This window comes from Melanerpes formicivorus, unplaced genomic scaffold (assembly GCF_026170545.1).
Source record: "Melanerpes formicivorus ecotype bairdi unplaced genomic scaffold, bMelFor1.0.p_v2 SCAF_1, whole genome shotgun sequence".
NCBI lineage: Eukaryota > Metazoa > Chordata > Aves > Piciformes > Picidae > Melanerpes > Melanerpes formicivorus.
Genome location: NW_027142353.1, coordinates 15,751,154 through 15,769,409, shown reverse-complemented (window position 1 = coordinate 15,769,409; position 18,256 = coordinate 15,751,154). Strand labels below are relative to the sequence as shown.

The following is an 18,256-nucleotide window of genomic DNA, read 5'->3' as shown; positions in this document are numbered from 1 at the left end:
AACCCTGACAAAGAGACCAAAAAAAAAAAATCAACTGATAACACAGTAGCAGGAAGTGATTGGTTAAAAATATCTTTCTATAAATGACAGTATATAAAATATTCTTGATCCTCAGGAAGAAGACACACTTCTCTGTGATGCTTTGACTTATTTTCAAATTATTTTCAAATGCATTACTCTCTAAGCTGAAACCAGGCAATTGCTAACACAAAAGCATATTGTCAATGCTTTCAATATATCAACATAAAACAATCATACCTGTATTACAACACTGATATTTGGAAATCACTGCCTTTAGATTTGTAAAAGATGATCAAATACAACTACTTTTCAACTAGACAAAAGTGTATCCCATCTCTTTCTCAGTGGGCTGATCAACTTTTATTCTCCTCATGAGGAAGAGCGGTAGAATAGAATAGAATAAAGAACATTGAGATCATCGAGTCCAACCTAGCATCCAACACCATCTAATCAACTAAACCATGCAACCAAGCACCCTATCAAGTCTCCTCCTAAACACCTCCAGTGATGATGACTCTACCATCTCCCTGGGCAGCCCATTCCAAAGGCCACCCTTTCTATGAAGAACTTCTTCCTAACATCCAGCCTAAACCTCCCCTGGTGCAGCTTGAGACTGTGTCCTCTTGTTCTGCTGCTGGTTGCCTGGAATAAAGAGACCAACTCCCACCTGGCTACAACCTCCCCTCAAGTGGTTGTAGACAGCAATAAGGTCTCCTCTGAGCCTCCTCTTCTCCAGGTTAAGCAACCCCAGCTCCCTCAGCCTCTCCTCATAGGGCTTGTGATCCAAACCACACACCAGCTTTGTTGCCCTTCTCTGGACACATTCCACCAATGCAACATCCTTCCTAAACTGAAGGGCCCAGAACTGGACAAGGACTCAATGTGTGGCCTAACCAGTGCTGAGTACAGGGGAAAAATGACCTCCCTGCTCCTGATGGCCACACTATTCCTGATGCAGGCCAAGATACCATTGGCCTTCTTGGCCACCTGGGCACACTGATGGCTCATGTTCTGCCTACTGTCAACCAGTACCCCCAGGTTCCATTCTGCCAGGCTACTCTCCAGCCACTCTGACCCCAGCCTGTAGTGCTGCATGGGGTTGCTGTGGCCAATGTGCAGAACCTGGCACTTGGATGTGTTAAATCTTATGCCGTTGGATTCTGCCCATCTGTCCAGCCTGTCAAGGTCCCTCTGCAGAGCTCTCCTACCCTCTAACAGGTCAACAACTGCCCCCAGTGTGGTGTCATCTGCAAATTTACTGATGATGGACTCAATCTCCTCATCCAGATCTTCGATAAAGATACTGAACAGGATGGGTCCCAGCCCTGACCCCTGGGGGACACCACTAGTGACTGGCTGACAGCTGGATGTGGCACCATTCACCACCACTCTCTGCGCTTGGCCCTCAAGCCAGTTCCTAACCCAGTGCAGAGTTCTCCTGTCCAAGCCACGGGCTGGCAGCTTGGCCAGGAGTTTGCTGTGGGGGATGGTATCAAAAGCCTTGCTGAAGTCCAGGTAGACTACATCCACAGCCTTCCCCACATCCACCAGGCAGTCACCTGATCATAGAAGATCAGGTTAGTCAGGCAGGACCTGCCCTTCCTGAATCCATGCTGGCTGGGCCTGAGCCCTTGGCCATGCTGTAGGTGCTGTGTGATTGCACTCAAGATGACATGTTCCATAATCTTGCTTGGCACTGAGGTCAGGTTGACAGGTCTGTAATTCCCTGGCTCATCCAACCAGCCCTTCTTGTGGATGGGCATCACACTGGCCAGCTTCCAGCCATGTGGGACCTCTCTGGTGAGCCAGGACTGATGGTAAATGATGGAGAGAGGCTTGGCCAGCTAATCTGCCAGCTCTCTCAGCACCCTAGGATGGATCCCATCCGGTCCCATGGACTTGTGGGGATCCAAGTGGCTAAGGAGGTCTCTAACTACTTCCTGCTGGATCACAGGGAAACTGCTCCCTGTCTCCATCTGCCAGCTCAGGAGGCCAGTTGTCGGGAAGACAACCTATCCTGCTATTAAAAATTGAAGCAAAGAAGATGTTAAGTACCACTACCTTTTCTTCATCTTTTGTTACTATGTTCCCCTCTCTGTCCACCAAGGAGTGGAGATTGTCCTTGCCCCTTCTCTTGCTATTAATATATTTGTAGAAGGATTTTTTTATTGTCCTTCACAGCAGTGGCCAGTCTAAGCTCTGAACAGGTACATTAAAAAAACCTTTGTATTGTTACTTCACACAAAAAATGCTTACTTCTCAAGAAATTTAAGTAAAATACACTCAAAAGAGAACAATCGTTAAGTATTTAGCAAGTTGCTAATAATTACAATAATATATAAAGTCATTGAGTCCAAAACTCTCACCAGTCCTTGCCAATCCTGCAAAACACTAAGCATGTAGCCTGTATTTTCTTTATGCATAATATTTTATTTACATCCAGTACACTGACCACAACCTAAGTTTAATTGCTCAAAAAGATGCATAGGGACAAAGCAATTCAGATTCCCACTGTAGTGACAAAAATATCTTATTAAACCTGAGGATGTTCAAGGGGTCAGGTTCACATCTATTCAAAGCATGGATCCAGCCACCTCTTCTTATCTTGCCTTGTACTTTCCACTCCTTTCCCTTCTCCAGATGACAGCATTCAGTTAACTTGAACCATTTCCAGAACAGTAAACATAGTGATGCCTGAATTCATTAATTCATTCAGATAGGGTCCCTCCTTCTGCAGACTTACCCTTTTGGAAACTGCTACATTTTCTGTTTGGTTTTTTTTTTTTTTTTTAGAAGACTGAGAACTCACTTCAGAAACAGTATCAGTCAAGGATGTACTCTTAGCTATACCAACACATTAAAAAAAGTACTGAAATGAACTCCCCACGTGAAGTGACGGACCTGGGATGTCAGCAGTGCATTTTCTCTACTAGCTCTATGTTTTTTCTTCTAAGTGTCTTCCTTATGGCAGCAAATATTGCACATTTTCCTGTGAATTATTTTTTTTTCACTTCAAACAGAAGAAAATAAATGCTTTAGATTATACTGATGGAGTTTCCAGCAGACATTCTAAAAGGAGAAATGTGCTTTGTCCTGACATTGACATTCAAGATTAGTTCCATTTTTTTCCTTCCTAATTAGCTTTTCCAAGGCAACTGCATATTTGAAACAAACAGAATAGTTTCCCTTAGGGCATCAGAAAGTTAATCTGTCCATTTTACTTTCGATGAACATTGAAAACAAAGCAGTGTATTGTAAATCAGTGGAGAATTAAGAACTATATGACGTAAAAAATGGAAAAAGCACTATGTAAATAAATTCAACATAGAAAGCAATAAAACTGTAGTAATCAATAATCCTTTAAGCCACCTCATTAAAACCTGACAGAAATGCCTGTTCATATTAAAGTCTTGCCTTTCAAAGGAGGTTAACACAATTTACACAAAACGCAGGATCTTTATATTCACAACAACACACTGATTAGTATTAAATCATTTGGAATATCTTAAGCAATGTAATGACTTTTCAATCACTTTATCCAGCAGTCTCAGAAGACTCAGAAGCAGTGACTCAGAAGACTGTTTTCTTAAATTTTGATCATCCTACAAAGAAGAGTCCCTCACAGAACTCTTTATTAAAAAAAAAAAAGATCAATAATGCTAAGCATACAATTCCATAACCATACTGATAAGCTGAGATTGTTAATGGCTTTTTAGATCAAATTTGCCTTTGCAAGTCTTATCAATAAAAGTAACTGTTGAAACAGCTTTTGGATTCTGACCAACAAATCACTAAGAAAATAATTGCAAGTCTTTATTTAAAACTTCTGGAGAAATTAATTGAGAATAAATGCAGTGTATTGAACATTACCAGTGTAGACAAACACAAAAAGATTTGTACAGAAGGGTTTTTTTTTAACTGCTAGCATGTAGACTTTCATACACAGTATGCAGTAATTTCTTGCATTTATAGACATGCTGCATGCGTACACACATATACCTATGTACTCTATGTATATACATATACAGATACTATATAACTTCAAGTGAATGTGATTCTCATTCCTGTGTGTGGACTTCAACGTCAGCTGCTCCTCTTAAACTGATCTCAGAAAGGTACTTACTGATGTGTAGAGGAAACCTTCTCCATTTAGGGCTATATACAACCCAGTCTTTACACCCTGGATAGCAACAACTCGAAGTCCCACTGGTATAAGGTTGAATAATGCTGTGAAGGAAAAACATGACCAAACATGAATATACTATGTTTATTACATTACATAAACATCACTATTAAAAAGAAAGCAAGCAACATCCTGTATATTTTTTTTCTGATTTTAAAATTAATCTGTTCTGAAAATCTTGTTTCTCATGAGGCTAATTCTTAAAATTAAAGCCTGAGTATCTATCTATAAATAAGCCCTGCAAGAGTTTGGTATTTGGCACAAGTACTAGCAAATACAAAGTACAACAAACTGTAGTATAACTGTTTACGCATCACTGCACCCATGAGTATCTCCGGCAATCTGAAAAGAATGTATGAGCCCAACTCTTCCTTCATTAATGTAGATTGATCATAAGTGCAATACCTGTGAGATACACTACAGAAAACGTATCTCTGATTCTGGCAGGCAGCTTTTTATTTTCTTGGGCATTTTTATGGTTTTGCATTAAGATGTGCTCTCATCAAAAATAGCTTTCAAGTGGTCTGTGATTTCGAACAAAAAAATATTTTGCTTTTGTGAATGACAGAAACAACCAGTAGCACACATGCCTCAAATAACAGCAGAGGCTTATCCCAGTTCAGAAAATCACTGAAATATGCTTGACACTAAATGTGCATAAATGGTATTAAGCTGAAAATAGAACATGTTCAAAGACTGAAACTTTAGGGTGTGGGGGGGAATTGAAAAAGCATCTAATATCAGATATCCTAGCAATACCATATACCTCTGTAATCATAAAACCAGCCACAGCTTTGATTAGTGTCTGAAAATGTCCCTGTGGAGAGTGAGAGTTTACCAGCCTCACCACAGAATAACAAAATAAAAAATTATGTAACTAGGAGACACAAGCCAATTTTTCTTCTAAAAATTATGCCAGCACACACCTATACTAAGTTTACTGACTCATACTATGAAATCAGATGCAAAGCACATATCAAACAGAGAAAAGTTCTGGATAAGCCAGCGTTCATGCTGAGTGCTTTTCTGCTGTGGATCAGTCAAGGATTCACAAGCCCTTGGATGAAAACCAAAAGCACAACCTGTGTGTTTAATATACAAAGTAAGGACCATGGATCCACCAAGCCAGGTCTCAGGAACACAGTTAACACCTACAGTGTCAGAATTTAGGAAGGACATCCATAGGTGTGACTAGAAATTGTACCCTATGAGGCTAGCTCCAATTATAATGCTGGGGTAAAGCCCAAATCAAGATAAAAAGGGTCATGTAATTGCAGTGAGTAATTACATTTTCTCAAGGTGTGAAAACTCCTGGTTGGCCAAAGGACACAAAGCTACAGATAATTTATAATAATAATGATCAAATCTTTACAACTGAGAACACATAGGTTGGCTACTAGAATTTAAAGATAGAAGTGGATAGAAAAAGCAAACCTTTCTTCCAACACTGGCACGTAAACAAAATAGGCAATATAAGATATAAAAGTATAAAACTAGAAAGACTTGTAGAAGAGAACTTAGAGCTGTAGGAAAAAAATATATTCAGAAGAGCACTAGAAAACTTGAAAACAAATTTATGGGTTTACAAAGAAGAACAGAAGAGAAAGCATCAGACAAGAATTAGACAAATCTGTCATTTCTGTAGTTTCCTAAAGTCTCCATTATGCCAAATTTTTACTAGGCTGCTCACTAGAAAACTACTGGATACAGACAAGGTTCTCTTCTCTAATATATACAAGACAAATGTAAACCAATGAAATATGGCACTAATGGGCAATATAGCTTAAGAGTGTGTAGGCTTTACAGTGCATGGCTCGAGAGTTTTTGAATGTTCAATATAATTTGAAAGTTTAAAAAAAATATCAGCTATTACCCTCAAATGAAACAATGTCAAAACCATCAAAACCATTAATGTTTATGGTGCAGGGGGAGTCTGTCACACTAAAACTGGGTTTGAGATGGCAGTTAAATTTGTTTTTTTCTAGAAGAAAAGTAATTCCATAAAGAAATCTGGATATGAACAATAAGCTAAAGGAAGGGTAGCAATAATTGAGGGGACACTGGGAAGGAAAAAGAAACAATAACTGTATAAAGAAAAGATGTGTACATGAAAGACAAGTCAGCCATAGAAAACTGCTAATGAAAAGTAGCTCCAAATCATAGTGGTTCAGTTATAACTTATGGAACACACATATAATTTTCTTTATTATCAATAAAAATAAAACAGCAAGTGAGGGAAGACCAACCACCACTGAAGAAGAACTTAAGGCCTGTAACACGGCAGTGTTTTATGCAACCTAAAAAACTAGTAGAGCAGCTTATCATTGCTAGTGAATTTAGAAAGCACTGAGAAGGGGATACAATGTATCCCCTTACTGACACCAGATTTTAATCAGAGATTTCAAGAGCTTCTGCAATTATTCTAAATCTGTAAAATTTTAGAGTGTGATCTGAAATGCTGTAATTGTGCACTTAGAGAATATTCAGTAACTTCCACAAATCTCTCAGATTTGGATGAAATTAGGCAGGCCCATCTACATTCAATTATTGATTGATAAATGCTCAGCAACGAGCCTCATAATGAAGTCTGTAAATGTACACCTGTAAGGCACAACATGTGATTTTTATGCACTATGAAGCTGGCCAAAGGAAATTCAATTTCCTCGAGAACCTGGCTCTGTAGGACTTCACTGAGCAGGACTTCTGTACCCAATGACATATTTCAAACATTCCTAGGATTCGCCTGTGCTGTCCCTCAGTTTAGTTAAGAACCTGTCTGAAGTCAAACAAGAAAGCCTTCCAGAGTTTACTGGCATTTCAGGCCTGCATATCTGAAGCTATAATCTTACCTGAGGTGCATGTGTAAAAGAATAATGCCCTCAGCTTCTATCTATCTTTAAGAGAATGATCCAAAACCCAAAGTAAGTGGGGAATAAGACTATTGAATATCTTTATTCACCTAAACGCAGGCCACTGAGCCCACAGTTGAGCTGAGAGAGGGAGCTCTCTGGAACAGCCCAGGAAATATAATTCTGTCTGATACTCAGTGTTCCCATGCTGCATGCTTAAGTGTAAAGCCTATCAAATCCAACTGTAAATGGATGTGGGAACATCAGGGAAATCAAGAGAACCAATCATCAAAAATGGTACAAGTTTTGCTCCTTGTCAGCACTGAGCCTTTGTAAGCTCCCTTAGATCACTGCTTTGTATTCCATCCAAAACACAACTGTAAAGCAAACACTTTGTCTTCCTTTTCCTAAGCCTGGTAACCTACTCCCACCACACACAAGATCAGAAAATGGGGGCAGAGGCAAATTAACAGCAACAAATGGCTTGAAAAAAAGTTATTGTTTTAGATGCAGTGGAGGGAATTTGAAGGAACAAATTTGAGTTGGATTCTAATTCTCCAAAAGTTTCAGCCAAAGTCCACTTCTTGACAACAACTTCTTTCTTGAGTAAAACACAAACCCAACACATTTCTTTTTTTTTTTTTTATGTAGTACCATCTGTCTATTAACTTGAAATTTTAAATGTCTGAAATCAGTTATTTCCATAACCTTGTAAAATCTAAGTACAACTGTCTTGTAGCTACAAGAAAATTGCCATTGCAGGTCATTATTTATTTTTTAAGAAACTTGATACAGACAGATTGCTTAAGGCTTATAAACTTGATGTCTGTTGTCATTTAACAAAGCTGTCCACAGCACCAAATCTGCAATCAGACCAAGGCAGCTATTTCTTTATTTCTATCGGAGCATCTTTTAGGTAATGACTGCAGGGATGTTGGTAATGAGGGATCTCTCCATTCATGTTATATGGAGCAAACCCATCCTACCTACCTGATCTTACACAAGGCATAATTAAAACATATTTTATAGTATGGCTGAACATGGCCTCCATACATCTTGTCACACTAAGATAGATTATACTGATGGGAGAAACAGGCTATCTCCCAAAGGTGATGTAAATAGATGACTGTAAGCCTGTGCAATTCTTTGAAGACAAACTGCAGTAAAAACCAGTGTAAGAATAAGATGGAAAATAGTTCAGTTTAGTAATACAAATTTAATAGTCAACAATCCTAATTCAACAGCTTTGCAGGTATTGCTTTTTAATCCTCATATGCTTTCTTTCAAATAGTCTCTTTTACCTTATAAAGGCGCTGTGAACATTATTTTATTAATATCTGCAACTCAAAATGTGAGAGTACTAGGTACTCTGGAAATGCATTAAAAGCTAATAATTCCATATTCAATTTGAAAGATATAAACAGAGTTTAAGAAGCATGTATTAAAAGTAGAAAAATAAAGGCATGTTAAATGGTTACATGATTTCTTGAACAGCAAGTCTACCAGGTACAAAAGTGCCACAAAGGAAGTAAAGCATGCTGCCACATAATTAAACAATGCTACAGCATAGCCAATTTCAAGTTGCAAATGTTAACTTTAGCATTTATCAGCTTATGAAATGAGGCTACAAATAAGCCTTTCTCTTTTTGTTTTAAACATGACTAACTTCATATGAGGCACAAATAGCAACATTTGAGTGTTAAAATCATATTTATCACCCATCAAGGAAAGTGGTTGTTGGCTGAAATATACACTTCAGCTCAATCAAAATCAATGCTTAGGGATAAGAGATACAGGGTTTCAATGTCATAAATTAAAGAACCAGATCTGCTTGTTTTCCAAATTAATTAGTCTTCATACTAAACCTACCCTGCCTTAAAGACACAAAACTCTGAAGATAGACCAAAGCTTAAAATGAGTTGTTTTGAGTGGGGAGGAGGACAGGAGGAGAATGTAACACTTTTTACAAGCACAGAAAGAAAACTAGTTCTGTTTCTTTATAGTTTTTGTGTAGTACCTTATTTTTCCTAACTAATAATAATAATGTCCATGGACAACACTGAAGCAAGTTCCATTTGCACCAAGTAATGCTGTGAACTGCTGTAAAATCCAGGAAAATCAGACATAGAGAGGGACAGCATCACTCATTAGGACCTCAGTAATAATCAAGCCTACAGCTCTAACCAGTCAATCATGCTTTCACTACAAGCAAGACACAAAAACTTCAAGGCATTAAAGGAAGGATAAAGAGAAAAAGAGCTAAAAATGGAAAGCAGTGAAACAAAGCCTCTTTCCAAGTATCACTGGGAGATTGGCAAAAAAATACAGACTGTATACACAAGATGGTTTAAGCTAACAGCCCTGATCTGGTGGTATGGTTTAAGGAAACTCAGTACTGTTAACCAATAGGTGCATTGATTCATACTTCATCAGTAAACATCACCAACTTGGAAATGATATAAAAAGATAACAAAATTATGAACTGAAACTCAAGGATCTATGTAGGTTGAGCATGGCCATCAACATGAGCAGATGAAATATGTTCAGGGATGCAATTACAAGCAGTCACACATTTCTTCATTTTTCATGGGAGGTTTTGCACACATTAAAAATCTTGCCATCTATCTCTGCAGACTGGCCTTTACTCAACCTTAAAGCAAGCCAGAACATCTTCTACTACAGCAGTAACCTGAAACTCATTTTGACTTTAGATAAAAGTAAAAAGTCACATCAAAGATACTACCAAGGAGTTTAAAGACACCAAGTGTGAAAAGAACCACTCAACTGGAATAGACTACATCTTAATCTTACTGTGTGCTACCTGTCTTCAACACTGACTCCAATAGTGTGTAACTTATTTTTAATGACATATATTTTAAATGAATACAAAACAATATATGCAGTTTAGGGAATTTAACATTTAAGCACTCTTCTAACTCCTTGACACGGAATAAATTGCAACAGCATGAAAAGCAGTGGTATGACTAAGCTTCAGGTTCCTTGCTGAAGACAAGAAGGAAATTGCTTCTCTGTCTCTCACTTCTCACTCACGGTGGCTTCTCCAAGTATCCACATCCTCAGATTGTCAGCACATGAGGCTTCTGGGACAGAAAGCCCTTCAAAGGCTGAGGGACTTTTTAGAGTGTCAGGTAATGATAAGATTCGGAGGAATGGATCCAAGCTACAGGAGGGTAGATTTAGATTTAACATTAGGAAGAAGTTCTTCACCATAAGGGTGGTGAGACATTGGAACAGGTTGCCCAAAGAGGTGGTGAAAGCCCCACCCCTGGATTTTTTTTAGGCCAGGCTGGATGTGGCTCAGAGGAAGCTGATCTAGTGGAAAGTCTACCTGCCCATGGCAGGTGGGTTGGAAGTAGATGATCCTTGAGGTCGCTTCCAATCCTGACAATTCTGTAATTCTGTGACAGTGAGTAGTGCAGAAGACAGTTGGCTGGCAGAGATACACATTCTTTAGTAGCTTGTATTTCCTCCATTTTTATGAAACAGACTTTAAATAGAAGTTATCCTCCCTGTCAAGGTAAGTGTACTACCTGTCCTATTGGCAGCTGATGTATGTCCATTCTCTTGCCCACTGGGCACAATAAATAGGCAGCCTGCAAATTCCATAGTCAGAAGCAGGATGTTCCACTCTGGCAGATGCCAGAACTTATTTACTGGTAAGCCTCAGATAGAAAGTATCATGGTAAGGAGCTTGCAAAACAAAGTATCAAAATCCTAGAAAATTACTGTTTTAAAGCAAAGGAGAAAAAAATCAAAATATGCTGCAATAAAGAAAAATAATAGGAAACAAAAAGTTCAACAGGAAATAGAAAGAAACATAATGGAGGTGAAAAAGTACTGGGGACAATGTCAGACAGCACAAAAACCCCAGACACGTACTCATGAATCTACCACATGGATTAATCTTTTCAGCTCTTAATAGGGAGTTGAGATATATATATATATATACACGGTATATATATAGAGATATATATAGTAGCAAAATTTAAGGTGGAGATTGTATACCTTTCTGGTGAGCACAAGCATTTCCCTTCTTTATAGCTTAAACTATCTTTACTAAATAACATTGTAAAATTTGACTAGTGAAGAAACAAATAGTGAATCACGCCTGTTAAAGAAGAAAATCCCTTTATGGAAAAAAGTATTTTAGCCTAAAAAATTCTGAAGTAAAACACAGTTATTATTTAACAGTTCGTATTTACTCAAAATACACAATGCTAACATTTGGTATTAGGTTGAGTTTGGACAAGTTTTATATAACATTCATACATACTACATTGGTTCTGCACTTTGGAACAACAAGAAAGAGGGATGGACAGACAAATGGAAATCCAGAAAGGAAGAGAAAAGGAGAATGACATGGTAAGAAATTAAAGCAAAGATTTTTAAAGTTGACAACAGCAAAAAAGAGAAAAGTAAGGGACTATGGTCTAGTTTTGCAAAGATTCAAAATCCAGAGTACTATGATTGAAAAAACCCAAACAAACATTGGTAGCGTTAAAACATTTCAAAATTGTTGCAGTCATACACATCTCCTCACTGAAGATGAAGAGAAGAGAGAGCTAGGCAGAGAGAGGAGAGAGAGGGAGATATACACTCGTGCTCTAAGACATGTTCCTCATACCGCAAATAGGCAAAGCTTCTATAAAAAGCAATAATGACCTTGTCTTTACAAGCTCTTAGCATCTAGTCCAGTGCAAAAGTGAGATATGGACACACTAAGGGAAGAAAAGGAACAAAAGGAACAATAGGGGAAGAAAGAAAACACTTAAAAAATAAAATATACACATGAAAATAATTTTTTTTCTCAATTCCAAAAGAAAAGATCAATAAAGATGATCACGCTATCTGTTCATGAAGTGTGTGAAAAATAACAGCCATGCATTAACAGATAAAACAGAGGCCTAACTGAAGTGAAGCAGAAACCTCAGATCTCTTAATTTCCATAGCCTAATTCCAACATTTTAAAGGAAACTAAAGGAATAATAAGACAAATCTTCTGTATTAAAAATGCTTAAAATAGATCTCAAGATCACATAGAAAAGCGTTACTTAAATATGTTATTATCAGTAACAAAATACAAGTGTTCCCTGGTAAAATGAAAATTAAAACTAACTGTTTCTAGAGTAAAAATAGGTTTGTTTAGTTAGCACTTGCAGCTGAAGTTACCAAATATATACAGGCTCATTGAATGAATACGAGTGGCAGTATTACAGGGAAAGGATAACAAAGCAGCAACTCACATGGCCTTTCAAGACCATTTTTGTTTGCATTATTTTTGAAAACTGCCACTGTCGCAGCCCCTACACTGCCAAAAATTCTCTTAATATCATTGGAACACTTGCTGGTATAGGGACTGTAGGATCTTTAGCCCAAAGTCAGCAAAGTACTTCAAGCATGTGTTTTAATCAGGACCTTGATAGTTAGACATGCACTTCTTTGCTTTGCTGAATCAGGGCACATATGATAATAATTTTCAAATAACTTTTCTTTTCTTTTGTTGTTGTTATTTATTTGAAGATAAGAAATTTATGTTAATTGCATACTTTCTATAAAAATACTTTAATAAAATTCTATCATTTTCACAAGATTATCAGAAGACAACCATTGGCCTAAATATTTCACCCCTGAGGTTTATCCCTTCAGAAGGAACACATTTAGACCAATGTCGTGCACAAGCCGTGCTGGCAGACATTATGCTTCAAACGGCCAGACCCCTTCTCCTTGTGACAAAACACATTCAGAAACCCTCCAAAGGCATTAACACTGTGTCTGCGCGTACACACTCAAGCGATGCAATCTGCGTGTGCGATTAAGACATTCCCCTGGGGCAGTCACTTACTAGAATTACTGCTGTCATCCTTGGTTCCATCGAGACTTCCATCGGGGTGCATTTGCAAGTAGTAGCCTTGCCTGCAATATAACCTGGTCACTATACCCTTGAGCTGGGGATCTGAAAGACAAACATATTTTGTCACTAGCCTCAAAACTTTTCCAAGAGTTATCCCTACTTCTCTCACTGTAGGAGGAAGTTTGGTGAAGTAGCATTGCTGTCTTAAAAGTAAGTACTATAATAGCATGGGTCCTGGATGGAGATGAAGGATAAATCCCACCACTGCATATTATTAGGCCAGTTGCGTGTCCTGTTCTCTGCCTCCAACATCATTATAATTAACACAGGTAAAATACAGAAATAAAAGAACACCCCAAACACCTGTAGTCAAAAGTCTTAAACCAGATTAAGCCCTGAAAAAAAAAAAAAAGTAGATTTCAGCAACAAGCATAGAGCCCTACAAAAACTAACAACATTAAAAAACCCTACTTATTTCATACATGTTAGTAACTTACTGTATTTCACATAAGTTTTTAAGGACATTTGGAGGAAAAGGTATGTCTCCTTTCACTCTCTACCAAAATGATAAACTTATACGGTACAGCATTTTGTAACAGACCCATCTGAAGAGTTTGCAAAATATGTTATCAATCTAGAAAACAGATACAATTCACCTGCCCTCTCCCACCACCCAGGAAACCACACTCACAGTCAGGACAAGGCACAACCCTCCTTAAAAAGGAAAAAAGCCTGAAAAGCCCTTTATTTTGCTAAAATCACATGGGAAATTCAGGTAGCTAAACAATGAAGATACATTGTTTAATATTCTGCATTTCTGATAATTGCCAAGAATTTGGCAGAGGCTGCCAAGCTGCAAGTTTATGATTCATCTGGAGGATGCTGCATTGTCACATCACAAATGAAACTGCTGCAGAGCTGGTTCAGTGTTGAGGAAGAGGACATCTCACCTTAAAACAAACTCAACAGCACTACCTCTGTGTGATATTGGCATTACCAATGATAACCATAAACTATTAGGCCCAATCTTAGGCAGCCACTACATGAACTTGTGGGGACACTGGCAATAAAAGCATCTATGACATATCATGCTTAGCTTTGCACTAAAATCATAAAGACTTTGAGACACATATGTAATAAAATGAATAGGTTAACCTCTAAGGAAGACAGAAATTATTTCCATGTGACCCTGTGGACAGAATATAAAATCTTCCTTAAATTTGTATGTAATTGCTTTTACAACCAATCATGCTAGGTTACTTACAGAACCAATCATGCTAGGTTACTTACAGTATGCTACAGGAAGGTAAAGATAAACACAAATAAACAAAACTTGCTCTGAGTGTAATGCTCTGGTTTTCTACAGAGGCTCAGTTACATGAAATAATTATGAAGATGTTAAGTTTTTCTTGACTAGTCAAACTAAAAAGTCATATTAAACAATAAACACATCTAAATTAAAACTACAATAAAACCTATTACTATAAATATTAATACTAAGAATTTTGAGGCCTGGTGATGATATAAACATTTGATGACCAACATGTAAGCAGGTTCTATCTTCTTTTTTAAATGCAAATTTTGCTTTCTGCAAATTTTTACATTAGCAAGTTTGTCTGTCTTTATAAGAATTCTCAGAAACAAATATTTTTAAAATTTATAAACAGAATAAATTGTAGCTTCTTTTCATATACTGTCCCAATTAACTTAGTAAGGCAAGTAAAGGTATCTTCATAACTTGAAAAAGTGAGTTCGTATACATGCACTATTCCTGTCATCATATGCTTTCAATGTGCACTTCCAAATTGACAATTTTAAACATACTTGCTTAATGCATATTAAAATTGCATCTTAAAAAATTAAAAGAAAATATTAAAAATAGACCTTTTAAATAGATTTACAGGTTGGGTTTTTTAAAAAAAAAAAATAAAAAATGGTATTTTGAAACAATTTCCACACTTGAAGAATCCTTAATAAATGATTTTTTATTAACACTTCCAGCCTAAAGTACCACAGGAAGTCAAAATACAGTCATCCTACTATCTCCATGTTGTTTACATCTCCTTCTTCAAGGGAAAAAGAATAGAATAGAATAGAATAGAATAGAATAGAATAGAATAGAATAGAATAGAATAGAATAGAATAGAATAGGTTGGAAGAGACCTTCAAGATCCGTGTCCAACCTATCATCCAACACCACCTAATCAACTAAACCATGCAACCAAGCACCCTATCAAGTCTTCTCCAGAACAACTCCAATGATGGCAACTCCACCACCTCCCTGGGCAGCCCATTCCAATGGGTAATCACTCTTTCTGTGTAGAACTTCCTCCTAACCTCCAGCCTAAGCCTCCCCTGGCACAGATTGAGACTGTGTCTTCTTGTTCTGGTGCTGGTTGCCTGGGAGAAGAGACAAACCTCCACCTGTCTACAACCTCCCTTCAGGTAGTTGTAGAGAGCAATAAGGTCTCCCCTGAACCTCCTCTAGGCTAAACAACTCCAGGTCCCTCAGCCTCTCCTCATAGGGCTTGTGTTCCAATCCTCTCACCAGCTTTGTTGCCCTTCTCTGGACATGTTCCAGAAAGTCAATATCCTTCCTAAACTGAGGGGCCCAGAATTGGACACAGTACTCAAGGTATGGCCTAACCAATGCAGTGTACAGGGGCAGAATGACCTCCCTGATCCTGCCGGCCACGCTGTTCCTGATGCAGGCCAGGATGCCATTGGGGCAGGCTAGGATGCCATTGGAAAAATAAAAAGGAGAACTTAGAAGCAACTTTCAAAGTTGTTCTTGATAATCTATTAATTTTCCTACATTCACAAATAAAATCTACTTTCTTACAATAACTTGTGTAATCATTTATCTGTGTTCTCACCAAAAGCATTATTTAAAGTTAACCCTGCTTTCCCAGCTATCCAAAATTATATCTAACTGAAAATTACTTTTTCACTAGTTCTTAAACACAGTATTTAGTTGATACATATCATAGCATTTCAGATCAACAGATCAAAGTAAATAGCAACTAAATGTTTTGGATGAAGTGGGCTCTAAAAAATGGGGGAACTGAACAATGAGATATGGTATTTACCTGATCTTAGCCAAAAGCAACCCATATTCAGTGATGGAGTTGAGTGAAATAACTCATTAATCTCAATGCAAGTTCTAACAGTCAAACAGGCTACTTCATACAGCCTCAAGGTGTATGTCTCCAAGATGAAGCAGACAATCTTGTTAGGAAATAATCTATTTTTCTTTCTTGCAGAAAGTTAAATGAATCTTTTGGGTCCCTTTTGAGACATTTGGGCAGTAAGCAGAGAAAACCACTAGTCTATTTTTTTTCCATAGCATTTTACCTGCCTATTGTCACTTAATATTACAGGAACAGTCTTAGCTTTAGATGATTTACAAACAAAGTTCTTAAATCATTTTCTACCACACTTTTGGGTTTTTTTTTACTGTTTGCTGGAAAGCTGGAAAAACTAGCAATGCCCAGAAACACCACCAGAAGAGTGATGCTGCCTGTCCACTGGTGCACCAGACATGTTACGATTTCTAACTCCCATCACAGGGATACAGGCAGACAGATCAGCAATCATTCCAACCCTTTACACCCTATATATGCCTTTTTCTTCCCAAATGAAAAAGAAGGAAAGCCAAGAGAATACAGCAAAACAATAAAATATGAATGAACAGGATGAGAATAGATGACCTTCACCAAGGAGTACCCATCTCTCGTGAGTTTATTATAGATATTTTGCTAATAGTTCTCAAAATGTCCTACTCATGACAGCAAAGTGATTATGTGAAAAAATATCACTTCTATTTAAACACCTTGACTTGAGGTTAAAAAAACAACCTCCAAACCAGAAATCTTTACCACAGATTAAAATCAAATGACAGTTCAACATCTCCTAATGATTTTTTGTTGATCTTGTTTTTCACCTTAACTTCTGACACTGACCAGTTCAACATGACAATTCTGCAATGCCCCCAACATAGAAAGGATTATTCTGACTTCTAGTTATTAGAGGCTGTCACTAAAAATTCAAAGACATTGTATTGAATAGACAAAGCAACAGCTTCTCAAGCCTCTCTTCCACAGCAACCTGCATGACAGCAGCCACTTGCAGGATGCTTTTATAGCTTTTCTAACTTGTCAGTGGTGATAGCATTATGCATGATTGTAGTTCACATGCACTCTGTCAGTAGCTATTCTGATGTCCTCAGCAAAGACTGACTTTAATTGAAATGTCGTCTCCCTTGAATATTGGCTACAAAAATGGTGTTGGCATTAAATCATGACAAGCTCGAGTATAGTTTTGCTTTAGAACAATTATGACACTTTGTATTTTGAATTAAGAATATATTTTTTTCCCCAACAGAATGGTTTTATTATGTCCTTCCTCACCCCCATAGGCTGCTTAGGACAGATTTCCCTAGACATTTTAGAGGTTTAAAATAAACAGGGTGACAAACTCATTAAATATGAGCATTAAGGATTTTACTTCTGTGTTCAGATGTAGATGAACGTACAATCACAAAAGAACAATATACCCATTGTATTTTAACACCATGAAAAATGAATCCCTTTGCATCTTCTGAGTTTAATTTTTAGTTTTTACAATAGAAGGGCTTTTTTGACCAGTCATTATTTATTTAGTCCCTCTTCTGAGTGAAGGTACTAAATAAAAGTCTGTTTGAACTGACAAGCAAATTCTTAATAGTGTGCTAGTCTCATATCAGCTGACATCTTATGGAGAATAAACTGAACTATCCAGTCAATGACAAGTCTGTTACAAAATGAGTTGCACAGTGAGTCAAACAAAGAGCAATGTTTAGAGATACATTCTGCTCAGATAGCATAGCATCAGCTTCAGGTTAACAACCAGTAGCTCCAGGTCTTTCACATTTTACTTGTCCTTTATTTTTTGCATTTCCTTTCTGTAATTACTACTTCTGGATGTTTCGGTACTACAAATAAAACTCATACTAGTCCAGAACAACCAGGCATTTTTTGTGTGTGTTAAGATTTCTGGTGCTCCAGCAGTCATCATGACTTGACTGTCATTTCTTCTCATTGGTGTTGTTATGATCAGCATTTCTTAGGAAACTTTTCCCTCATCTATTAAACTTTATTTGAAATATTAAAGAAATCTGTAATCTCTATTGTGATTTTAAAAATGTTAACCTTCCCAAAAGCTGCAATCTAAATCTCTGATGAAGCTGGGAAGCAAAATACCCACCCAAAGCACTGAGCATATGACCCAGTAGAGACCAGTCTCCCAGTTAGTTCCTAAGGCCTGGTAGTATAAAAGGCCACTTTTCCTGTC

The 18,256-nt window shown here is 37.5% G+C and overlaps 1 protein-coding gene across 4 annotated transcripts in view; it reads right to left on the bottom strand.

The window, feature by feature from the left end:
* Nucleotides 1-18,256, bottom strand: part of FGF14 (fibroblast growth factor 14) — a 455,302-nt gene that overhangs the window by 96,510 nt on the left and 340,536 nt on the right. For 3 of the 4 annotated variants that reach the window (XM_068162811.1, XM_068163038.1, XM_068162886.1), the window contains 2 exons: nt 12,917-13,027; nt 4,145-4,248 (listed from right to left, as the gene is read on the bottom strand). In XM_068162811.1, coding sequence (XP_068018912.1) covers nt 4,145-4,248; nt 12,917-13,027 — 215 coding nt within the window. The remainder of the gene's footprint in view (nt 1-4,144; nt 4,249-12,916; nt 13,028-18,256) is intronic. The other variant, XM_068162958.1, reaches the window with a different exon arrangement.